Here is a 27,454-nt window from a genome sequence, read left to right as displayed (position 1 = left end):
TTTGTTCAGTTGAACATTCCCCTCATTAACCCCTGGATTTTTCAACTCAGTACAATTAGCTGTTACTATGACATTGCGGATATGCCCTTTTAATAACCCGATTATTTGTATTTTAATTAAGTTCAACTTCCCCCTCAAGACTTTCAGAAATTTTCATCTTAGTGTTCTTGGCCTTTTTGCGTAGTTGCTATAAGTAGTAGTTGCAGTAGCAGTAGTAGCAAAATTAGTAGTAGTAGGATGCAAATATAGCCCTTTGGTTAGTTCAGCTTCCCCCAAAAGAGGCCCTATAAGTTTTAACTTCACACACCAAGCCGTCATAAGATAGTGCTGACATGCTCTTTTGACAACTTGCATGCAGACGGCGTGCTGTGATTCAGTTCAACTTCCCTTCTTAATATTTCCTGAAAATTTCTTCTTCATACCCTTAGGCATAGTTATAATAGTAGTCACAATAGTAGTAGTAATGGCAGTACTTGTAGTACTAGTTTTAGGACTGGTACTAGAACTAACAGTAAAAGTACTAGTGCTAGTAGCAACAGTAATATTAAGATACTGCCTTTTGTTCAGTTGTACATCCCCTCATCAAGCCCTGAAACTTTTAACTCATTACAATTAGCCATTGCTTTGACATGGGGGATATACCCGTTTGTTAACCTTTATATTCATGTTTTTAATTTTCAACTTCTCCCTCAAGACTTCCAAAAAATTGGAATGACACTCTAAATGCACACAGTGTGCTTTTATTTAGTTCAAATTTTCCCGCAATATTCTCCCATAATTTTCACCTTCATACTCTCTGCCTAAATTAGGCAAAATAATACTAGTATTATAGTAGTATTTGTAGTAGCAGGAGTAGTATTGTATTAGTAGTAGTAGTAACAAAAGGAGCTGCCGTATTAGTAGTAGTAGTAGTATGCATATATTACCCTTTGGTTAGTTGAACACCCCCCCCCATGATATCCTGAAAGTTTCAGATTAGTACATTAAGCCTTCCAAAGGTATTGCCTTCCAAAGATAAGACGCCTTTTTGACAATCTGTATGCCCATAGTCTGTTATGATTTAAATAACTTTTCCCTCAAGATTTTCTCAAATTTTCACTTCCGTATCCTCAGCCTTGGTAGTACTCGTAGTTGTAGTGATAGTAGTAGCAGTAGTAGCAGGAGTAGTAGTAGTAGTAGCAGTAATAGCGTGCAAGTGCTGTCATTTTGGTCAATTGATCACCCCCCTCATCATTTCCTGAAAGTTCAATCATGACAGCCCGTATGCCCGTAATGTGTTTTGATTTAGTTCAACGCCCCTCAACATTCTCTGAAAGTTTCACCTGACGGCCTTTCCTCTTTTAAGACAGTAAAGATCAAATATGCCCACCTTTCTCAATAACAAATACTAAATGTAAACAATGGGTTAATTACATAATTTACAGCCTTTACCCCAAGCACTGCGGGGGAGGGAGAGTTGAGATCCCCAAGGACATAGTTACTTGACTTTTCAACTATACTAAAGAAAATGGCTATATCAAAACGTTGATTAGATGTGTTTCGGGAATTGATATGCATTGGGGGGGGGGCTGGTTCCTCTTCAATCACTTTTGACCTTTATCAAGGGCACAAGAGAGTCCAATTTCCAATGGAATGAGATCATTCCGAAGTCTTTACGGAAACTCTGTCTATACGGAATGCCTTGGTGAAAAAATAATAATACATCGTGCCTGCTTCGCTCTTTACTTAGGAAGCACTATTGCGCTGTTTATAATTTGACATAAATTTTATTAGAAAGTATAAGAAATAAAGAATAGCTTAAACAAACATGCAGTATAATCCATAAAATAAACAACTCATTCTTTGAAAATACTTTTAAGGCCCCTTTGGTTATTCGAAGTAGTTTCATATTGAAAGCCTCTTCCAGGAATGTCAATTCCATCAATATTCTTTATGTTACTACTTTCTGGTCGCTTCTTTTGTTCAGTCAAGCACCTTTTCAGTTTTGCCAACGGTTATTTTAGTTTTTTATTGTTCACTTGAGAAAATCGCTCGAAACTTTGTATTCTTTTTGGCTCTAATTTTTGAGTGGAGTTTTCTGAGAGTGAAAAAAGAGACGTTACTTTCTTGTAGTTCCGTGGTTAAAAGTATGTTTTAATTTTTTTGGCCTATGCCTTTGCCAAATTTTTATAGACCATCAACATTGTCCCTTATTTCTGGTGACAAAAACAACTCCATATTTTATAACCGAATCTGTATAAATTTTAAGCTGGTATGCAGAACAAAGAGTTAACTTGCACCTGATTAGTTTTGTTGTAAGAAATTTTAAGCCAGTAAAAAGAAGAAACAAATTTTGGATCACAAGATTCTTTACAACTGAACTCGGTTTTGTTTTCTAGTAGGTACTGATTTAACTAATCTTCCTGAGAAGAATAATATGATATAATTTATAAAACCAAATATTTTCATTTAAACGAAAAAGGGATTTAAAAAAGAAAGATTGAAAAAGATCGCTTGTTTATACGGTTACCCTATTAACAGAAATTTGACTGAACTTGGATTGGTTTATAATTTTGAATCATAGTTATAAACATAAATAATAACGTTAGTTTATTACAAAGATTACTTCTGATCTCCACAGAAAAAAAAAACGAAAAAAAAACAACAACAATAAAACAATAAAAATGAATTTATGTATAACCGTCTAGCTTCTGTTCAGTGTTTTTTTTAACTTAGAAGTCAAGACGATGGAGTTACTTCCAGAAAATAAATCTATATAAACAACTAATAAGAAAATATTAAATTGAAACAGATACAACTTTTGCTAAAGAAAGTGAGCAATCGCACTACTATTATCTGAACATTTGAATTTCATGTACAGAAATTTTTTTGACCGCGAAATTAAAACACAGAAATAAAAATGATAATGGAATGAAAAAGAACATTTTTATAATAACATAGAATATTAAAAAACAAATAAATGGGAAAAAGAAAGAAATTGTATGTATTTGTTGCTGCTTTGTATTTTTCTTGAATCTAGTTTTAATTTCTTTTTCTTTGTACTCTTGTAGGAAGAACATTTCTGGACGCGGTAGACTCGGACAAAAAGTTTTTCCTATTCTTGGAAAGTAGCCCAATTGTGCGATAATTAGAGGGAGGAGGCTCCTCCTTAGAAACCATCCATTACAATGGTTAGAGTTGTTTTTTTTAGCTTAGTTCCCAATTAGTAATGGAAATATGCTCACCAAGCCTATCTCGGTATTAGTAAAATCTCATTGTGAATGGTCCTTAAACAGGTCATTTCAACAGGCGACTAAAATTATGCCCGGGCCATATTATAGTTACTCTTGACGATAAAATCAAAATTACGCAAGACTACAGCGCCAACTGAGCATCCTGTTCTTGATATTTCAAGTTGATCAATGTTAAGAGCTCAAATATTATATTAATATTGAAAATATTATATTATATAAGAGTTCAAATATTATATAATTGACTGACCGATCAGTGTTGAGATTTGAGGCTTCTTTTTTTAACTAGCAAAAATAGAAGCTTTGAGCAGCAGTTTCCCTCTGTGTAAAATGAATCTGGCGAAATATATAAAGATACAATTAAGCAATAGTTGGGAACATAGTAGCATTGATATAATCTTTTCAAACACTTTTCTTACCATTTTATTTTTCCGCTTCTGTAGTAAAAGTATGATTGTAAGACCAGAGGCGGTTCTAGGCTTGGGGAGAGGCGGAAGTTCCCCAAAGTTTTTCTGACATCTAACATTAAATTCCTTTTATTTCTATACTTTATACTCCTACCAAGGAACCTTGTTTACCATATTATGAATCCTAAAACCGCTAGTGGTAAAAAACCTAAGAAAACTAATGTCATTAAAGAATTTTTTGCTTTTTTATCGACTGATATGGCCATGGTTTGTCTCAGGCAATGCTTTCAATACAACTTACTAACGACTCTCGAATTGCTGGTATGATGATTTTTTGTGTGGCAGTATGTATCTAATTTCTATTATAACATTATTATATAAGCTTAAGTTCAACCATTAGCCAGCTTCATTTGTGATTTTAAACCAAAATTTTGCAAGTTGACAGATAATATTTGGCAGCTTCATATTTTTCCAAATTATGACCACAGTTTTGGAGCACACGTCATCTAACAAACGAAGGTAGCTTTAACGAGGTCACTGATTGACGTAAAAGAGATTTTGAGTAAGGTGGTATTGCCAAGATATATAATTGACATAATACTGACGTTTTTTTTTCTTACAAAAATTAAAGCACAAAATAATGACACACAGGCACTGCGAACAACTATAGAATTCTATTTGGCTGTCTGAACTAAACCCTACCCTTATTTTCTTCACAGCAAACACAAATTTTATAGTTAACATAAATAAACACACATAAACCTTAACATTTTAAAAATAATAGTTTGTAAATAATAACAGTTCGTAGTAGCAAACTATAAGCAAGGGGTGACTCGGTCAAAAAGTAACCGAGACTATAAAAAGGGAATTCTGATAACAATAGATGCATCAAAAGGCTTGGCTTTTTTTTGATAATTCGAAATATATGAAATTGATTAAGTTTAATGTTGCCCATCAAATGCTATAAACCTGGGATAATTTACATGATTTTCAAAAAAAGGGTGAAATACCCAGAAAAAGTCGAGAAATCTTAGTGAAGGTAACACTATCAGATTCAGCATATCAGTGAACCTACTGTAGAGGTTTCAAGCTCTCTTCTGCTAAACTGTGGAATTTTCTATTTTTTTAGAGAAAGATCACTGATGCGTTTTTTATTCCAGGGGGGATCATATTGAACCAATCGGTTTAGAAGACAGAGAGACGATTCTGTCAAATAGAAATTAAAACTTCTAGTGCCTTTTTCAAGTGACCAAAAATATTGAAGGGCCATTATCACCGTTCTGCCGCATTTTTTCCCTCCAAATCATTGGATCAAAATTTTCAGATAGCCATTTTGTTCAATTTAGCTGAAAGTTCCAATAATTATGCCTCTGGGGATGACATAACCCCCCAGAGCCCATGGGGAAAGGACTTAAGCTATGAGAATTTCCCATTGTTTACATATACCATTTGTAATTGAGAAGCATACATAATTTTTTGGAAGGGTGAATTTCTGCGAGGAGTATTTTCACAGAGATAATTGAATCGTTAATAGGGAAGTTTTTAGGAGTTAAAATTGTCAGGGGAAACTTCTCACCGGGATAACTTACTATAATTCCTATAAAAAATTATTCTATTTGTCTGGCTTTCTCTTTGGTGACTCAGTTTTACATATGAAGATGTTTCAGTGGGAAATTTTTTAGCAGAATTGAATTAAATAATTGCGGACTTGGCGGACTTGGAATCATTGACTTTCCATCCTAAAAACCAACAACAATTAAAACCATAGGCGATTTCTAAGAGAGGGAAACTCCCTCAAACCTCAAATGAATATTTTGGCCCTATATCCAAGGTCCGTCGTCAGCAAAACCCATATAAATAAAAACATAGACCTTTAAAACTAAAACAAAACGAAATAAAACCTCAAATGTGAGGTTCCTGATAAGCCTTCAAATAAAATATACTTTTCTTATATTCTAAAGTTACTACAAAAAACAAAACAAAAACAGTTAGCACACAAAACAATCTGAATGTAGCCTTTATTAGTAAAAAAAACCTCAAAAAGGCCCCAGTCGATTGAAAATCCAGAGGGCCATTGCCTTTTTTAATAGTCTAAATTAATCGGAGAGACAATCACTCTCCCCCCCCCCACGCCCAACATTTCCCCAAACCTTCCCGATGAAAATTTTTATATGGTCTTTTTTTTAACGCAGTTGAAAGGTTTGGAAATTATGTCTTTGAGGATGACAACCCTCCCCCCATAGTTTTTAGGACAAGGGCTGTAAGTTATGCCCTTGGGGCGTATATTGTTTTCATAGAAAGTTTTGTCGTAGGAGTTTCAAAAAGGGTTCATTCGATTGGAAATTAAGAGGACCAGTGCCTTTCTTATTGTTCAAAAATGATCAAAGGGCAAATGCCCCCCCCCCCCTCTCACGCCCGTCATTTCCCCAAACACTTCTAATAAAAATTTTGAGATAGTCATTAATCATACGCTCTAGTGCTCTTTTTAAGAGTCAAAGTGACCGGAGGGCAGCTAACCTCACCACCCCCCCCCCCCCAAACACCCACACTCACGTCGTATTGTCCCGAAATGCATCTAATAGAAATTTTGAGATAGCCATTATATTCAAAATAGTTTAAATTTCCTATAACAAAGCTTTTGGGGTTGAAATAAACCCAAGAGATGAGGGGCAAGGGTTGTAAGTTGTGCCCAGGGGGTATTTAAGCATAGGGCTTTAGAAAGCCCTATGATTTCTATAAGCCATAATATAATTTGTACTTTACTTAAAAAATTCAAATTAATTTACTGAAAAAAATGTGCATTGTCGGTTTAATTAACATATGCTGATATTTATTCCTTATGATCTTAATTAATTTTTGATTTCTTAAAGTTATAAAAATGGAAACATTTAAAAAAAAAATTTGCAGTAAAGTACAAATTATATTCTAGCTTTTAGAAAGCATAGGGGTTTAGAACCCTACTCATATTAATTTCTGCTCGTTTATGAGATGAGATATGAGATATACATTTATTAAAAAAGGAAACTAAACACTATTCGCCTTTCTCCTGCCAAGAAAGGCAATAAGCTTGAAAGGGCAAGCGAGGTTATCACTCTCAGCTAATTAAAACAACATTCATACCTTGCTACTCAACACACAAGAAACTCATCTGATGAAGGAATAAAGGAAAAAAGAGAGAAAGAGGAAAAGACAAGAAGTAGATAGAAAAAAAAATAACAGCAAAGTAAATCGGGGGAGTACCTTAAATAGAATGACAACCTGGAGTGAGCTTGACATTAAATTCACTCACGAGATAAAAGAAACTTCTTTGCCCGTGACTTGAAAGCCGAAAGACTAGGCGCATTTTTCACACACTCGGGCAATATATTCCAAACATGGGGACCATAATGGCGAATCACAAAAGATGCCCGAGTGGTGCTCCTAAACTCACGAGTTAAGTTATCAGCTTTTCTTGTATTATGATCATGACGGACTATATTAAAAGTAAAAAGATTTTCAAAAGCAGGGGTGAGCAGCTGATTCAAATATTTATACAAGAAAATCGCGACTTGGTAATCTCGAATTGGGGATACATACATTAACTTATTGTTTTTAAAATGATCATGAGCAGGAACCCCATCAGAATCATCAAATTCAGATAATAATTTTAACGCTCTATTCTGAAGTTTTTGTACTCTTTTGAAACATGTTCCAAAATTACTTGCCCATATAGAGCATCCGTAGCTAATATATGGGTAAAATATAGAAAAATAAATTATTTTCAGGATCTTTTTAGGGACTAGATTTTTAATTCTTCGCATCACCCCAAGGCCTCTGCTTAATTTTTCTGCTATTGCAGTTGAATGGTTTTTCCACGACAGGTTTTCATTAATTAAAAACCCCAAATACTTCGTTGTTGCTACTCTCTTTATCACATTTTCTTGAACCGTGATATGGTCATTTCCAGCACTAGACGAAATTCTAGAAAATATCATGAAAAAAGTTATAGAAAAGTTTAGGGTTAAAATATTTTGCTGAGAAAAAGTTAGAAATTCAGAAACTGCATTATGAATTTTATTATATAAAACACCAAGCGAAGGCGCTGCCAGGACAAGCAAAGTGTCATCTGCAAACAGGATGACACCAGCCTCTGACAGGTAGTGTTTCACTCGATCAATGAAAATAATGAAAAGTAGGGGTCCCAGGATTGACCTTTGTGGGACCCCGCACTCTATCTTCTTTTTTGAAGATAATAATGATCCATTCTGAACTATCTGATACTGATTGTGTAGATGCAATGAAAACCACTCTAGGCTTGAACCCTCGAAACCCTTGAACGTTTCAAGTTTGAATATGTTGTTTATTTTAATTTCTCTTTGTTTTGGGTTTATCATTTATTGATACTGATTTGTGGTAATTGTATGCTTGGTAGATTATTTGATTCTATTTTTGTTCAGTTTTGGTTTAATGGAGTTCTTTACTTTTTTTGAAAAACTTATTTTGTGGAAAAAGTTTTCTCAATTAATTTCTGTTCGTTTTATATTCACATAGTCTTTTTCTGGGAAAAAGACTGAGTCTCTTCTAATATTAAACAACCATTCCTTCCATTAAAACCTTAAGTATCCCCTGGGGATAACTTACAACCCTTGCCCCTAATTTCTGGGGTTTGTTTCAACTCCAAAAGCCTTGTTGTATGATATGGAGACTATTTTGAATAGAATGGCTATCTAAAAACTTCGAATAGATACATTTCGAGACAATACGACGTGTGTGTGTGCGGGAGGGGGGTAGGTGCCCCACCTTTCACTTTGACTCCTAAAACGAGCACTAGATTACCAATCAAATGAGCCCCCTTCAAAGTTTATATGACCATGATCTCAAAATTTTGACTGGAAGTGTTTGGGGAAATGATGGACGTGGGGTGGTGGCATTTGCCATCTGATCACTTTCGACTAATAAGAAAGGCACTAGTCCTCTTAATTTCCAATCGAATGAACCCTCTTTGAAGCCTCTATGACATATCTTTCAGGGTGTTACCATTTCATCTAACCGTCACAAGCACTAAACGACATAATATCTAACCGTCAGGACATGGACACGTCAGGACATCGACAAAACTTTATACATTTATATAATAGTAATAAGTATATAATAGTTTAGAAACAAATTTCGGCTATATAATTGCACAACAGGGGGGAGGGGGTAAATCATACCATTTATTGAATACATAACCTACCCTAACCTAGGTACCTTTTCCCCCTAAACCCCAAAAAACTAAAGTTTTAAAATTTGTCGATGTCCTGACGGTAAGTGCTTCTGACGGATTTTTTTGTCGATGTTATGACGGATTTTGTCAATATCCTGACGTTAGTGGTCCTGACGCCTTCCCGTATCTTTCTATAAAAACCTTATATACCCCAAGGCCATAGCTTACGACCATTGTCCTGAGAAGTATGGGGGGGGGGGGGATCGTTATCATCCTCAAAGACATAATTTTCAGACACCTCAATTACGTTGAACAAAAAGGCCATATCAAAATGTTGATCGAAAATTTTTGGGGAAATGATGGGCGTGAGGGTGATTCTCCCTCCGATTAATTTTGACTATTAAAAAGGGCAATAGTCCTCTCAATTTCCAATTGAATGAGCCTTTTTTGAAGTTTTTATGGCAACGCTTTCTATAAATACCTTATATGCCCCCAGAGCATAACTTAAAACCTTAGCCCTGAGGGCTGAGGGGGGGGGGTTGTCATACGCAAAGACATAATTTCCAGACCCTTCAAAGACGTTAAAAAATGGCTCTATGAAAATTTTGATTGGAAATGTTGAGGAAAGGATGGGCGTGGGGGGGGGGGTATTCGCCCTCCGATTGCTTTTGACTATTAATAAGGGCACTAGCCCTCTCAACTCCATATTGAATGAGCCCTTTCTGAAGTTTATACGACGACGCTTTCTATAGAAACCTCATATGCCCCCAGGGCATAGCTTAAACTTTTGCCTTAGGGGCTTGGGGGGGGGTGTCATCCTCAAAGACATTATTTCTTGACCTTTCAACAACGCTGAACAAAATTGCTATCTCTTTGATTGAATGTGTTCGGGGAATTTGGGGGCGTCAGAGGGGGCTAGTTGCCCTCCAATCAATTTTGACTATTAAAAAGGCCACTAGCCCTTTCAATTTCCTATCGAATGAGCCCTTTTTAAAGTTTCTACGACAATACTTTCTATAAAAAAAACTTTATATTCCCCGGGGAATAGCTTACAACCCCTCTTCCGAGGATTTGGGGGGGGGGGTCATCCTCAAAGACCTAATTTCCAGAACTTTAAACTACGTTGAACAAAATGGATATCCTAAAATTATCTCAGCATTTTGATTTGATGCGTTTGGGAAAATGGTGTGCGTAAGAGGGGGGTTAGTTGCTCTCCAGTCAGTTTCCAGTATTAAAAAGGGCACTAGCCCTTTCAACTTCCAATCGAATAAGCCCTTTTAGAAGTTTCTAGGACAACCCTTTCTATAAGAACCTTATATGCCCCCAGGGTATAACTTACAACCCTTGTATTGAAGACTGTGGGGGGGGGGAGGGTGTCCTGCTCAAAGGTATAATTTCCTGAACTTTATACTGCGTGGAACAAAACGGCTATCTCAAAAATTTGATTGGATGTGTTTGGGGAAATGGTGGGCGTGAGAGGGGGTTAGTTGCCGTCCAATCACTTTCGACTATTAAACACGGCACGATTCCTTTGTATGTCCAATCGATTCAGTCTTTTTTGATATTTCTACGACAACGTCTTCTTTAAAAACCTTGTATGTCCCCAGGGCATAACTTATAAAACTTGCACTGTGGGCTGTAGGGGTGTGCCCACCACAGCAATAGAATTTCTATCTGGGAAGCAACTTCACTGAACAAAATGGCCATCTCAAAATTTTGGCTGGATGTGTTTCGGGAAATGGTGGGCGTGGAAGGGGCGTTAGTTGCCTTCCAATCACTTTCGACTGTTAAAAAGGGCACAAGCCACTCCAATTTCCAATTAAATGAGAGTTTTTCAAAGTTTCTACGACAACTTTTTCGATACGAAGTGACCTGCTCTAAAGGAAAAATAATAAATAATACATCGTGCCAACTTCGTTCTTATATGCCCTCAGGGCAAAACTTAAAACCCTTGCCCTGAAGGTTGTGGGGGAGTGTCCTCCTCAAAAGCACATTTTCTATCTGGAAATCAACTACGCTGAACAAAATGGCTATCTAAAAATTTTGACTGGATGTGTTTGGAGGAATGATGGGCGTTGGGGGGGGGCTAGTTACCCTCCATTCACTTTTGACTATTAAAAAGGGCACTAGCCCTTTGAATTTTCAATCAAATGAGCCTTTTTTGAAGTTTCTACGGCAACGCCTTCTATAAAAACCTTATATGCCCCAAGGGCATAACTTACAATCCTTGCCCCGAGGGTTATGGGTAAGTGTCCTCCTCAAAAACATATTTTCCATCTGGAAATCAACTACGCTGAACGAAATGGCTATCTCAAAATTTTGTTTGGATGTGTTTGGGCGAATGATGGAGGGCGTTTGAGGGGGGGGGGGGGGAATGAGGGCGTTTTGAGGGGGACTAGTTGCCCTCCAATCACTTTTGACTATTAAAAAGAGCACTGGCCACTACAATTTCCAATCGAATGAGCGCTTTTTGAAGTTTCTACGACAACTCCTTCGATACTAAGTGCCGGGATATGGAAAAAAAATACATTGTGCCAAAATCGTTCTTTACTTAGGTAGCGCTATTGCGCCGCCTATGATAATACTCTTTGAAAATGGTGTCTTTTTTTGTACCCTCCCATGTTAGATTTCAACTACGTAGCACAGACAAAAAAAATAGATTAATAATAAAATTGAATAGCCGAGAAAAACGAGAGTTATGTTAGGAAGTGGATGCATAAGAAGCGAATATGATAAAAGCAGATATTTCGGCAAGAACCTCCACCAAGCACACTGGCCATTGGCTGTCCACTGGCTGACATTATCCTTATTTTTCTCGGCTTTTGAATTTTGTTGTTCATTTTTTTCCTGTTTTTGATGTGTCGTATATAGCCAGTGTGGTCTTAGAATGTACTTAGATGTCAACTAATCTTATATATTGATGACACAATCACACAATGACACAATCAAAAGCACATGATGGCTTGTTCCATCCCCCCTGAAGGACTGAAGGGCATTGAGACGGAGATCAGTACCACCGATTTTGAGTTAAAGGGTCCAGTGCTGTATCCGTTATCTTTTTTTAAGCAAAACCATAGGTATTTGTTAAGTCATTAGCAGTGTCATTAGTAATTCGAAAAACAAAATCGCTTTCTAAATCTCGTCGATTTCATTAAACCACTGAATATGGTAGTAGTATAATCAGTTATCATGGGCAGCCCAATCGCACTGCCTAAGTAAAGAACGAGGCTGGCACAATGTATTATTATTATTTTATTTTTTTGTTTTCTTCCATACCAGGGCACTTCGTATCGAAGGAGTTGTCGTAGAAACTTCGAAAAGGGCTCATTCAACTGGAAATTGGAGTGACTTGTGCTATTTTTAATAGTCGAAAGTGATTGGAAGGCGACTAGAACCCCTTCCACGCCCACCATTTCCCGAAACACATCCAATCAAAATTTTGAGATAGCCATTTTCTTCAGCGTAGTTGATTTCAAGATAGAAAATATATTTTTGAGGAGGACAGTACCTCACAGCCCTCGGGACAAGGGTTTTAAATTGTGCCCTAGGGGTATATAAGAACGATGTTGGCACAATGTATTATTTTTAATTTTTTTTCCTTTAGACCTGGGCACTTCGTATCGAAGAAGTTGTCTTAGAAACTTCGAAAAGGGCTCATTCATTTGGAAATTGTAGTGGCTAGTGCCCTTTTTAATAGTTGAAAGTGATTGGAAGGCAACTAATACCCCTTATACGCCCACCATTTCCTGAAACACATACAATTAAAATTTTGAGATAGCCATTTTGTTCCACGTAGTTGATTTCCACATAGAAATTATGTTTTTGAGGAGAACACTCCCCCACAGCCATCAGGGCATGGGTTTTAAGTTATGCCTTGGGGGCATATAAGGTTTTTATAGAAAGCTTTGTCGTAGAAACTTCAAAAAGGCTCATTCGATTGGAAATTCAAAGGGCTAGTGCCCTTTTTAATAGTCGAAAGTGATTGGAGAGCTAACCCCCTCTCATAGATAATTTTGGAGACCACACTGCCTTTCCATGACGATAAAATAAAAGTTCAAAATAGGGATAAAATGTTTTTAATAGTCAGTGTATAGAAATTCACTAACATACCAGATATTTCGGTCACATATATAGTGACCGTCATCAGTAGTAAAATAGTTTTACTACCGATGACGCTCACTGTATATATGACCGAAATGTCTGGTATTTTTGTGAATTTCTATACACTGTCTATTAAAAAAGGATTTTATCCCTATTTTGAACTTTTATTCTAACCCCCTCTCACGCCCACCTTTTCCCAAAACACATCCAAGCAAACTTTTGAGATAGCCATTTTATTCAACGTAGTTTTAAGTTCTGGAAACTAGGTCTTTGAGGATTACAACGCCCCTCCCCCCCTCCCCATAGCCGTCAGGGCAAGGGTTGTAAGTTATGCCCTGGGGGCATATAAGGTTTTTATAGAACGCGTTGTCGTAGAAACTTGAAAATGGGCTCATTCGATTAGAAATTGAAATGGCTAGTGCCCTTTTTAATAATCGAAAGTTATTGGAAGGCAACTAACACCCTTTCCACGCCCAACATTTCCCCAATCACATCCAATCAAAATTTTGAGATATCAAAATTTGCAATGAGCTCAGTGGGTTCAAATACGGGTTGTTCTCGTCTAGTTTCAATTTTCTGGATTTTCGTCTACTTTCATCTAGTTTCAGAGGGTTCGAAGTTTCAACCCCGTGTTTGATGCATTGATGCACAACGCTTGATGCACTAGACGAGAACAACTCGTGTTCAAATCTGCTGAACCGTGAACAACTCGTCTTCGAACACGGATTGTTCTCGTCTAGTGCATCAAGCCTTGTGCATCAGTGCATCAAACACGGGGGTTGAAACTTCGAACCCGCTGAAACTAGACAAAACTAGACGAAAAGCTAGAAACTTAACACTAGACGAGAACAACCCATGTTCGTACCCACTGAGCCTGAAAACGCGGCTTTACAGTTCGTTACTACGAGTAGCCCTATAAAAACCATTTTTGAAGAGCACTTATCCTTCGTAGCTATTTATATTAAATAAAATTTCGAAATTTACATACACTGAAGAAAAGAATCCTGTGAAGTTAATAGTGATAAGACTAACTGCTTGAAAACAACTTTTGAAATTGGGAAAATTTAGAATCCCCATAAAAATCACTTTACCTTTAAGAATAAGGCTATATGGAGGTTGATTCTATCTTTGACTTCGTATTCGTGCGAAGAATTTTAGTCTTGTCTGGCGGTCATTGTAATTAAAATTCAAAGAAGAAGAATAATCAAAGCAAAAAAAGGATGTTTTCCACAAAATTCTCCATTAAATGAGTTACATGTACTTGTTTGAAAATTTTAAGTACGATTTGTAGGCTCATTTAGATAATTACTTGTAATTTACATATTTAATGTTAATAAACAAAAAAATAACGTGCTTTAATTTCATTTATTTTTATTTATTATTTATCAACAGTCATTATTTTACTTCAGGTAGGGCGCAATAGAAAAATTTGAAACCACTATCATGAAAATTTTGGGAGCCACTGATGTAAAGTGTTCCTTATATATGTGCTGAGCAAGGGCGTATCCATTTTTTTGTTCAGCAGGTTTTTTTTGTTCGGCAGGGGGTACGAACAAACTTAAAAACCCATCAAAAACTTGTTTAAACGCATTGCTGTTGCGTTTTTACGAGTCAAACCCAACATTGGGGGGGGGGGGTAAAAACCGTACACCTCCCCCCCCCCAATTGGATACGGCCTTGGTGCAGAGTAGCCAAAATGTAGTTCTAAATATTACTTAGACAATACAGAGAATGACCATGGATGTATCTAAGGAAATCAAGGGTGTAGTGTTCCTAGCCCTACGGATGAGATTACTCCTTAGAAAAATTAGCAAAAGCTGTTAGAACTTAAGTCCTGATAAATGATGGTAAACATCCTCCTCCGTTTAAATTTTTGGCTATCCCCCACTCCCTTGCATAAGGAAAATCGTTGGCTAAAACAATGTAAATAAATATAATCATGCTATATGTATGGATAGGCCTACTATACACACTCTCTACATCTGTGAAACTTATCTTTCTAAAGTTGACCGATTTTTACCAGCTATTATTTATTAGAAAGATATATTATTTATAATGCCAAATTTATCACTGTTCATAACATGCCTAATTTGAATGGCTCTCTGTTTGAAGCCTTATTTACCCTAAAATAAACTAACTTGAAAAAAATACATCCTAGACTTTCTGTCCTAATTCATTCATTCATTTAACCCAAGGATCATCGTTTGAACTTCGGGACCCAAGAAGAAATTTCACCGCGGAAGAATGGGCAATGTTTTGTGGAAGGAAACTTTGTGCCGATATGATTAGAAAGTTTATAGAAAATATGGCGAAAGGCTCTCAAGGGAAACTTAAGTAAGTTTGCCCATTTTGTTTTGCTGTCTTTTTATTTAAGTTTTTGAATCATTTTCAAATTTGGGGCGATGACGATGAGAGTGACTGAGTAATGTGCAAAATAATGAGCTCTGAAAGAAGAAGATGACACAGACACTATTCAGAAAAAGTATTCAATATTAATTGCAGTAATATAGCTTAGGGAAGTACTGTTCCAAATAATACTCCTCGCAGACAATGTATTTTGGATATCTCCTAAAACGTGAAATATGAAATAGAGATTTAGGCAATTTTATCTTATTTTTGAGATAAAGAAAAACCTGAACTCTGGACTGGTTTTATGAAAAAGTCCAAAAAAGGTTAAGATAATGACTATATCCGCAGATGAGAAAAGATGCAGAAAATTTAGTGTAGTTTGAAAACATAGAGAGTTAATCTTTAGTTAATCTGAAAACATAGGCACAATCTTTTCATTGACCATTCACTTATCATTGCAAAAGTTGATTCCTGTCTTCATATAAGGCCAAAATCAATAATGTTAAAGATGTTGTTTTACAAAATTATAAATTGCAAATTTCATCTTTACGAGAATAAAAAACATATAAAATGCCAGCCAATGATAAGACTTGGCAGATTTTTTTTAATTTAAAGTCATAAGTCCATGCTGAAAATTGATTTTTTATGAAAGACGTAACTTTCAATTCTCTCAATATGATTTTTAATGTCAAAATTTCTTAATTTGCACAATTTTGTTGTTTATGTAAAACACCAGGTTTGGAAAATAATAAAAACACAGAGGACCGAATTCTTAGTAAATCGAAAAATGCACTATTATAGAAATACAACTGCTAGAAACGGTTGTTGGCCAAATTAGGTGACAAGAGCGTGTTTTAAGTTGTTTTCTCCTCTCCATCCATTACAAAAAATTGTATGAATGGAAGAAATTATCATACCTTATTTGCAATAGATCTACAATCTACAACCTAAACTTACATTTAAAAAGGTGTTTTCACGTTTCCTATCCCTAGCCCTTTCTCACATTAGACCCTTAACAGATTGTGTGAAAGTTGGTCTTTTAAACGTTTTAAATTTGAAAGACGGCTGTGTTTGAAATCTGGCTGAAGTTAGGGGAGTTACGTCGCCAAGGCCACGATCCACCGAAAGTATAGTTTTAACCAAATTTTATTTCTTTTTCAAAAGTACTACCACTATTACTATTAATACTACTACTAGCAATACCAATACTACTGCTGTGACTACTATTACAACTATGCCTAAGCGTATGAAGGTAAAATTTCAAGGACTTTTCTTTGTGGGGGGGGAAGGGTTGGTGAACTTAATCACAACATGTCGTCTGTATGCGGGTTGTCAAAAGGGCGTAAGAGCAATATCTTTGGAACAGCTTGTTGTGTGAAGTTGAAACTAACAGGACTTGTTGTAGGGGATGTTAAATTAACCAAAAAAAAATATTTACCTCCTATTGCTACTGCTTCCACTTACACTACTACTACTGCTACTATTATTACTACATATACTACTAATACTGCCACTATAGCTAAGGCTACTACATTAATTCTGCTGTTACTTCTGCTACTAAAACTAAGAGTATTAAGGCGAAATTTTTGGGAAATATTAAAACTGTATGGAAACAAATCGAAACCCACTATGTCGACACTTGTTGCCAAGAGGACGTATCAAGTATGATTCCGGAACGGTTGATGGTATAAAGTTAAAACTTTCAGCGTGTGTTAAAGGGGGTATTGAAGAAACCAAAGATGCTATGCGCATACCGCTTCTAATGCTACTACAACTATTTCTACTACGCAAGCTAGTAGTATTAAGGTGAAGCTTTCAAGGAATATTTACGTCGTTGTTGAACTAAATCAGAAAGTTTTAGTGCCATTTTTCAGAGTCAAAAGAGATTGGAAGGCAAGCAGTCCTTCTCTCAAGCCAATTCATTTTCCAAACGTATCCAGTCATCGATTTTGAGACAGCCATTATATACAACATAGCAGAAAGGTCCAGCAGCTATCTCTTGACGGATATTGGGTATATCAACTCCCCACAATTATGTAATTGTCTCATTATGCTTTAACATTAAATGTTGCTTTAAAAATAAATCAAAGGCACTGTGTGTATAGTTGCCAATAAGACACCTCACCAATATGCCCAGACCGACTGGGGGTATTAAGTTGAAACTTTTGGGGCTACTCCTATTACTACTTCTGCTCTTAGAATTTAAATAAATCAAAAGGATTTAAGTGTTTCAAAGTTGTCAAAGAGCATAAAAAATTTTTTGGAATGATATTGTGTTTTATTTTCCAGGTCAACTTGAGAAGGTATAAAATTAAATAGAACATTACTATTTGTGTCAGAATTAAACATTAGTGAACAAGTTTTTCCAACATACAAATAATAGGCCAAACTATGGATTCTTATAAAAAAAACCATAAAGATATAAAATGTTTTTTTTTCTAAAAGACTATGTCAATAAAAAACGAGCAGAAATTAGTCAAAAAATTTTCAACAAAAGAAGTTTTTCAAAGAAAAGTAAAGAGCTCCATTAAACCAAAAATGGGCAGAAATAAAGTCAAATAATTTTCCAATTGCAGAAGTACCACACATCCCCATCAATAAATAAATGAAACCCAAAACGAACAGATATTACAATAAATAACCGAGTTTAATATTTATTAAAGTCAAAAAAGGAAAAATATGGAAATACATTTTGCTTTCAGTAAAGTGCTAACTATATTCTGATCTCAATGAATATTTACCTGAACGAATTGCCCCGTTTCGTGTTGTTTCCTCTTCAGTCCTTTTTCAACTGCCTTGAAGTAATGATTCTGGGACTATTTCAATTTCTAATTTTAGTTTTGATGATTGAAATTTATTGCAAGTCTTATTTTATTTTTATGTGTAATTTGCTAAAGACGGTTCTTGGATATAGAACCGAAATATTCAGCTAGGGTTAAAAATTTAATTGTCTTAGATTAATTCCTTATTGTTTTACCTTTTGTATTTTGTATTATGGGAAGGCAGTGTGGTCTTCGCCGTTACATTATTACGCAGACTCTGTTTTTTAAAATTTTAGTACCTTCTGACAATGCTCACACCCTGTTCCCTGTTTATTACTATGAACAGCAGATGCAAGATCGAAAGTGTCAAATCCTAACATGTAAATTACAGGTTCAAGGTTTTCCAATTTGCAAAATTCCGTGGCTTTCTCTTTGTATGACAAACTTGGAATAGTGTTTCTCTTGATTAATTTCATTATTTAGTTTCAAATTACGATTGCTCTTTGTAAAATGAGATTGCTGACAGTGCATCAAAATTATTCGTCGAATTTCAGTTGGAAATTCGGAAATTCAAATAAGCATTTTCTAATATATTTGGTGTTTAAGGACATTTCATTCAATGTCATTGCATTGTTCAAGGCTATATACAAAGGAGTGTCAAAAACTAGAATAAGATTGTTAGAAAAATATATTAAAAGAATGTTCAGTAAAATGCTTTTGCTTCACGTTTTGGTTCGCTTGTAACGCACAATTAGTTCTAGTTTGTTTTCGCCTTCAAAAAGTCTTTCGATTGAAACTTCTATCGTAATAAACTTTAAATCAATTTCTTTTCGGCTCTTGAACGCCAAATATCGTGTGACATGAAACATAAATTCTCAATGATGGACGGGGTCAATTTTTCTTTAGTAAAATGGTTCCTGTGTAATAATTGCATTTTAGTGTGCCATGTCAATGTCCAATAACAAAAAAAAACTATTAAAAACAAATTCACTGATTATGAAACTACATTTGTAAGACATGCAATAAAATAATTGCTGACGATCTTATAATTGTAATTTAAATGATTGTCTTGAATTGTCAACAATGGTTAAGTGATTGTCTTGAAGTTTGAAAAATATAATTTTCTGATGGGTAATAAATAACGATTTTAAAAATCGAAATATGTATTTTTTTTTTTAGCTTATTTAACCTATCAAGCTTTAACAAACAGAAATTTACTGGATGGAGGAAGATGAAAACTAAAACGTTTAGAGATTAGACATTTAGCGCTAAGATCCTTTGAAGTGCTTCAGCACCTGTCACAGTTGCAGAGCACCAGAAATGACAATCTCTATCGCATTAGACCGCAACTCTCTCAAGCGGTCTAACAGCTCAAGTTTGAGCTGTTAGTCCCTACCAAATTAGTGGGGTGGAATCTAGATAATCGTTAATCATATATATATATACGAACGATAAAAATATAGCCCTCCCCTCAAACAGATCCAATCGAACGCAGACAAACATAACACTGACTATAGCTGTTAACCATACTTTTTTGAATGAACTCCGCTTCCCTCCTTGTATTTAGACTGATTAATATGTATTTTGATAGATTTACTATTCTTCCTACTACGGAGGTTTGATCTGGCACAGGACATTAAAAGGCACAATTATTAACTTTCCCCTTGATTTCCACCAAGTTTGGTGAAAATCTTAGAACCCGTCTTCGGAGATGTCAGTAAATCGAGTTTAAGGGTCTTTTTCCCCACAAAGGTAAAAATGGTCACAGCCTCCCAAAAGGCACAACTAGAGCAGTTATTCTTACTTCTGTCTCGAAAGAAGACTTCTTTGTCATAAGAAGGTCAGATCAGGTCTTTGCTTGCAAGAACATTTTCTAACGATTCATACTTTAGGCCTTCCAAAAGCTAATTCTTAATTTTGTAACTTATTCGAAACCAGTTAAACGATCCGCTTCGAATGGTCGCCCGTCGGGTGGTATCACGACCTTTGCTTATGAGCTCGACTCATTCTAGTATTTTTGATTCTTGTGATTTTTTCTTGCTGTTTCTATAGTAGAGTGTGTTTTTAACGTTTATCTCCGACGATTACCGTGATGACCAGTCGGAATATCTGTTTACTTCTGTGTGTGAGCAACTAGGGTATTGCCTCTCTAAGATTCGTCAGTTAGAATTAAGTGCTGTATTATTGTCAGGGAATTTAACTGTAATTTAATTGACACTTTGTCATTGCTTGCTTCAATTTTGTCTGAAAGTTTCGATGATCGGCTAAGGACTCTGCCGAAAGATCTTGAACACACTCACATGCATCAAACAAACCATGTATCCAACCTGGACCACGTAGTCTCTTCAACAAATCTTCAGGCGTCACCTGTCCACATTGATACTGATCCCCAACTGTCAGGCACTGTTTGCGTCTCTTTCTTATCCTTCTATTCATTCTGCTCCTTCTTCACAACCCCGCCAGTACCAGGCCCTTTTTTACAAGACCTTAAAAAATATCCAGTGTGATTTACTTACAACTGTTATGGATTCTGTCCTACAAAAGATCCATAATCCTTTCTTTTTTTTTCTTTTTTTTCATCCCACCTCCATTCCTCTTGGTGACATAATAATCTTTTTCACTTGATTTCAAACTTTAATGTCACCTACACTAATTTAAAAACATCTTTAATTTTTTAATTTGGGTAGCCAAACATAATTGATGAAGACAAGGTATACTACAAAACAAATTTAAAACCACAAAAAAATACCATTCTCGGTTTTTCAGGGTGTCCTTCCGCCATAGTGCACCCCTTTCACCGTGGAAATACATTAATAATACATAAATATTTTCTTAAAACCTTGTTCTCAATCAACTATACATGCTGCGTTCCAGCTACTTACGAGAAACCCACAAGTTGACATAAATTAAACACTAGCGTTGATTGACATCTGTATGGCAGAGATCTGTCATGCTCTGGGATGTGCAGAATAAGCCACTGTGTCCGTCAAACGTATCCTCCGTGCTGTCAAAATGCATTGGTCAAGTAATCCGAGCCTTGTTGAAACATGGAAAACTAAAAAATTGTATTACCATCTGTGGATATAGTGTGAGCTTCCTCGTTCTGGTTGAGTTTCGGATATTCGTCTTTCTACAAAATGAAAGTTTGCAAAAGAACTATCCATAAACATGAACATGATAGCTAAAGAGACTTTCCAGCAAGCTTGTCAATCCCAAACTTCCTTCCGGAGATGTGTCTCTAGAGATCCTCCCAGTGCTCACCCATTCGGCTATGATATTCCTGATTCCGAGTAGAATTTGCACTCCAATAGATGCCCCCCTTCAGTCTAAATATGAAGGAGATCTTGACGCATTTCTTTCTATCTACCCTCCTGACAATTTTGTTGCCTAGGTTGATTTTCTAGGTTGACAAAAATATAGCCCTCCCCTCAAATAGATCCCATCGAACACAGACATCCATAACCCTGACTGTAGCTGTTAACTATACTTATTCGAATGAACTCTACTTCCCTCCTTGTATTTAGACTGACTAATATATAATTTGATAGATTTACTATTCTTCCTACTAAGGAGACGTGATCTGGCACAGGACATGAAAAGTCACAATAATTAACCTTCCTTTTGATTTCCACCAAGTCTGGTCAAAACCTTACAACCCGTCTTCGGAGATGTCAGCAAGTCGAGTTTAAGGGTCTCTTTCCCAGCAAAGGTAAAAATGGACAAGGCCTCCCAAAAGGCACAACTAGAGTAATTATTCTTACTTCTGTCTCTATAAGGTTGAGATATGATTATTCCTTCTGATAGATGTCCCGAAGGAAATACTTGATGAAATACTTCTTAGTCATACGAAGGTCAGATCAGGCATTTGCTTGCAAGAGCATTTTCTAACGAGTCGTACTAGGCCTTCCAAAAGTTAATTCTAAATTTTATGACTTATTCGATACCAGCTAAACGATCCGTTTCGAGTGGTTGCCCGTCGGGTGGTATCGCGACCCTTGTTTATGAGCTTGATCCATTCTAGTATTTTCGGTTCTTGTGATTTTTTCTTGCTGTTTCTATCGAAGAGTGTGTTTTTAACGTTTATCTTCGACGATTACTGCGATAACGGGTCGGAATATCTGTTTTCAAAAATTCAAATTCAAATTAATTTATTTAACATAAAAAAATACAAACAAATTTACAGCGGCCATCTACAAAAACCCGAAGGTTTGTTTACGATGGCTGCAAATCCATTATTATAAAGCTCTACATCCACATAAAAACTATCTCTTTACGGGGAAAAATCAGCACTTGAACTGAATCAACATAAAGAACATCTCCTACTCTGAAAGGATTACACTCTAGAAATCGCAAGTGAGAAATATCACATATCATCCTTAAAACATACACTCAAAAAAAAAAAAAAGAAAAAAAAAAAAAAAAAAAAAAAAAGAGATACATCTAACTAAATAAAATATGACAAAATCAAAAAGTATAAGATAGGCTATATAGCCGACACCGTGCGCTTTGGCTGGGTAATTTCGCGAAAATGCGACCATTATCTGTCCAAAAAATTTTCATACCAAACATTAATCAAATTCAAAAATCTAATCATTCAGATTATAACCCAAAAGGTAACGCATCAATCTACTCTTTAGCTGGCTTACATTATCAACTTGTCTAATAGCATCCGGGAGGGAATTCCACACACCCGGTCCCGCAAAACGAGGCAGAAACGCAGCAAGTTGAGTATTCCGGAGCTCCAATGCAAGGTCATTCGCATTTCTAGTCTCATAACAGTGATAAGACTAGTTAGCTTTAAAAATTTCCCAAAATACCTCCGGTGAACACTTATTCAAACATTGATAAATAAAAATTGCTAATTGGTAATCCCGTAACTGACAAATATTTAAAAGTTTCAAAGTTGTAAAGCAATTCAATATGCAATTTTCAAACTGAATATACTTATCTAATATACGAACTATTTTATTGTATATAATTTGGACCTCTCTAAAACTTGAAATAAAACTACTAGTCCATAGCACGCAACCATACGATAAATAAGAGTCAACAATAAAAACATAAAGTGAAAGTAAAACAATTGACGGTAGTTGATTTTTCAGTCTTCTTATCACGCCCAACCCTCCTGACATCTTAACTGCCACAAGATCACAATGTGATTTCCAACTTAAATTAAAATCAAGACTAAAGCCCAAATATTTAACACTATTTACATGCTTTAAAAATTCACCGTTAAAAACAATTTTATTATCTAAAACACATGAAACTCCATTTCTACAAAATGTCACGAAATTTGTTTCTGAAATATTCACTACCAATTAACTAGAATTAGTAAAAATTATCAATTAAGCAAGGGCCATATTTGTCTTCTTAATTAACTGGTTCAGACAAGTAGCTGTAATTGTAAACACCGTGTCATCATCAAAAGACGTTATAAATGCATCTGATATAGAAAAACGCATGGTATCAACGTAAATTAGATAAAGAAGTGGGCAAAGCACGGAAGCCTGAGACACACCAGAAATAATGATACAAGTTTTTGAAATAGAATTTTTAATAGACACTCGAATAATGAGCTGGTTAAGATAAGATTCAAACTATTTCAGAATAACCCCTTGGATCCCTAAGCGGCTTAGCCTATTTAACAAAATTTTATGAACCACCGTGTCAAAAGCCTTTCTAAAGTCTATAAATACTGAAAGTACCAGTAAACTTTTTTCGAGAGCACCATTGATGAAATCTGTTAGGTGCTGGACTGCATTTATTGCAGAGTGGTTTTTCTTGAAACCAAACTGGGTATCACTAAGAAACCGTAAGTAGTCAGATGGTTATAAAGTCGTCGATGCATCCCTTTTTCATACAGCTTAGCAAATAGGGGCAAGATTGAAATCGGCCTCCAATTAAACGGATCAGTTTTTGAACTCCCTTTGTGAAGCGGAATAACCTTAGCCTCTTTCAGACGAGTAGGAAATTCACCTTTCTTCAAAGAAAGATTAATCAAATAAACAATACAAGGCAACAAATATACCCTAACATGCTTGAACGCTTTCAGATTAATTCCATCATTCCCTGGAGAACTTGATTTTACCAATCCTATTATCTGTTTCAACTCTTCAACGTTCCTTTTATCTGCAGACATTTCCAATCCAACTCCCCTTTCATCACTAAACGTCTCATTAATTTCATCATTTTCATCGTATGGATTCTCACTTATTGATTCACCAATCTTAGAAAAATATTCACCAAAGAAATTAGCCACCTCTTCATTTCCATCAACAAATTTACCATCAAAGATCAGACTAGGAGGAATCTCGGTCTCTTTCTTCTTATTTACGATTTCGTTTATAATATTCCAAGTCGTTTTCGTATTGCCTTTGTTTTCCTTAAATTTCTCTCCATAATATTCGCGGATGCATGACCGCCTTAGCCGATTTACTTTATTACGGATTTGTCTAAATTCAGTTATATATTGACTATGGTTACTATTTAAGTAACCATACTCTGCGTGTGGGAGACTAGGGTATTGCCTCTTTAAAATTCGCCAGTTAGATAAGTGCTGTATTATTGTCAGGGAATTTAACTTAAATTTAATTGACACTTTGTTATTTCTTGCTTCAATTTTGTCTGACAGTTTTGATTATCGGCTAAGGTCTGAGCCGAAAGATCTTGAACACACTCACATGCATAAAACAAGCCATGTATCCAACCTGGACCACGTAGTCTCTTCAATGAATCTTCAGGTGTCACCTGTTGACGTGGTTACTGATCCCCAACTGTCAGGCACTGTTTACGTCATTTTCTTATGCTTCTGTTCATTCTGCTCCTCCTTCACAACCCCACCATTACCAGGTCCTGTTTTACAGGGACTTAAAAATATCCAGTGTGATATACTTGCAACTATTATGGAGTCACCTACAAACGATTCATGCTCCTTTTCAACTACTTACGAGAAACCCACAAGTTGATATAAATGAAACACTTGTGTTGCTTGACATCTATATTGCAGAGATCTGTCATGCCCTTCCATGTGCAGAATAAGCCACTGTGCTCTATCTTCCACTTTCATATACAGGAGATTTTGCCTGAGAAACTTGTGTTATATTTGAATTTTCTGATCAAGTTTCACTGGAATTTTGTCAAAAGTTCAGAGAAAACAAATCCTTACACCCAGTGTTCAAAAAATCGAAATGCTTCATATTTATTAAATCTAATCCCTGCTTATGGAGAGCCCATAGGTACTGCTAATTTCTATTAGTATTTTAATTGCTGGCAGACTTTTCGATTGGGGGAGCAGAATTTCCGTCTAGATTTGTTTGCATTTTTCCTAGATTTTGAAAAATACCTTTTCGGGTATTTTCATTGAAAAATACCTTTTTGGGTATTTTCACTGAAAAATACTTTTTATTGTTATTTTCATTGAAAACAGTTTAAAAAAACAAAAAAACACTCCTCCCCCAATATATACCCTCCCCTCCTCCCCCATATAATTTCGAGACCTGGTGAAAAGGGTACTTTAACCCTACCCTTCCTCCCCCTATATTTTCAAGAATTTCTGGTTATGGAAGTGTTTAACATTTCTTTTTATATTTATTAGCAGTTTCAACCTAATATCTCTTTGCTCAGTATTGCAAGTAAGTTTGCACAGTCTCTTCCATTTGAGAATTTCTGAGTAGACTTTTGAGAAAAAAAAACACAAATAGACAACGCCACAATTGGAAAATTGGTTGAAAAAATGATTGTTTTGGCCTGCGGGTAATCTTGCTGATTTGCAGCATTTTCGAAAATACCTATTCCTATCATTTTTCGTCACTTTTGACCACTTTCAGTTGCTCTTTACTTACTTCCCATGTGAAAATTTCTCCTGATAAATACCGGGAAACTTTCTTCCCCACGAAAAATTCTCCCCTTCAAAAATTCGAAGAAAATTCATAAAAAAAAATTTATTGTATATTTATCAATAACAAATAGTATATGTGAAAAATGGGCAAACTGTGTAACTTACAGCCCGTTCCCAAGGGACTAGGGGAGTTTGTTGTAACCCCAAATAGAACAGTTATTGGAGCTTCAAACTATGGTAAATCAAATGGCTATCTTAAAATTGTTATCAGATGTGGTTGGGGAAAAAAGGGCATGGCACCGGGACTTGTTGCCCTCCAGTCCTTTTGTTCACTTAAAAAGGGCTCTAAATTCCATTCGAATTTTCCATTTGAATTCAAGTTTTGATTTTCATTCGAACGAACCCTCTCCTGATCCTCTAGAACCATTAATTCGATGCGATTACCCATGGGAAAAAAAAACAAAACTAAAAACTACAAGTAAACACGTTTCTTTAATTTTCCTAGCGGCAAAAAAATACAAAATTCCACATTATTTTAGATAAGATGTTGAAACCTCGACAATAAAGCTCCCTGATATGTTGAATCTAATAGTGTGATTTTCATTAATTTTTAGAGGTGTTTATTCCTTTTTTCGAAAATCAGGCAAGTTTTTTCAGGTTCGAATTTTTGAATGGCAAAACTATTTTTCTTAATGGGTTTTAATATGTCAGAGTCAGCAAATAAGCCGATTCTTTTGATGCTTCTACTGCTATTAAATTTCCGTTTTTTAGAGTTCCGTTTTCGATTCGGTTAAGTCGCTCCTTGCTTACAGTTCGTTACCATGAACTGTTTGATAAAACAGTTTTTTTTTATCTATTAGTATGAACGAAAAGTTTTTTCATTTGTTTTAAAGGTTTTGTGGAGTCACAAGACATGAAATTCATGACCTTTTTACATTTTAAATTCATTAGGCTGTTCTGAACGCGTTCAATAGAACGAAATAATTGCACTAACCTGTTAAGTCACCGGGATAAACTGCGATCGCGTCTATTGTATACGGAGAAATTCCTGCACACAGGAATGTCCCCGGGGAGAAAATACAGTCGACTTTTGATAATTCGAACCTCGATAACTCGAAATCCTCTATATCTCGAACGGTTTTCAATCCTCTTGGAAAAACCTGTCTAAGTCGAAGAAAAAAAACACGCATAACTAGAAGTAATTTTGCGGCTATATGTTACCTCTGCAAGTCGAAGCGACCTGAAAATTACCTCTATAACTCAAAATTCAGTAGATAAGTCGTCATTTAATTTCCAATTTACCTCCACAAGCCCAATTTTACCTCTGTATCTCGAACTTTTTCCAACGGACCTCTGTTAGTCGAAACCCCGGTATGGAGGTTGTAACGCATAAACTTTGATATGTGTCAATTTTGTTTAACATATTTTTATATCAGATTCTGTTAATGTTCAGGTGTATATTTTCTAGCAAACTAAATTTATTATTGGCATTTGAAAGTCAAGTCATGACATTTGAAAGTCAAGTCTTGATATGTCAAGTCTATGATATACTAATAAAATTATTGTTAACTTTGTAGTGGCTA

The 27,454-nt window shown here is 35.7% G+C and overlaps 1 protein-coding gene across 1 annotated transcript in view; it reads left to right on the top strand.

Moving 5' to 3' along the window:
* LOC148946403 (uncharacterized) overlaps positions 1-27,454 on the top strand; it is a 327,531-nt gene that overhangs the window by 154,903 nt on the left and 145,174 nt on the right. The window contains exon 3 of the mRNA XM_089097688.1: positions 15,119-15,257. Within this exon, the coding sequence (XP_088953814.1) occupies positions 15,119-15,257 (139 nt within the window). The remainder of the gene's footprint in view (positions 1-15,118; positions 15,258-27,454) is intronic.

The sequence above is a fragment of the Artemia sp. Qi Xiang Cuo genome, chromosome 12 (assembly GCF_049724085.1).
Source record: "Artemia sp. Qi Xiang Cuo chromosome 12, ASM4972408v1, whole genome shotgun sequence".
Lineage (NCBI taxonomy): Eukaryota > Metazoa > Arthropoda > Branchiopoda > Anostraca > Artemiidae > Artemia > Artemia sp. Qi Xiang Cuo.
Note: the sequence above shows the minus strand (reverse complement) of the source record. Positions and strands in the feature narration are given on the sequence as shown.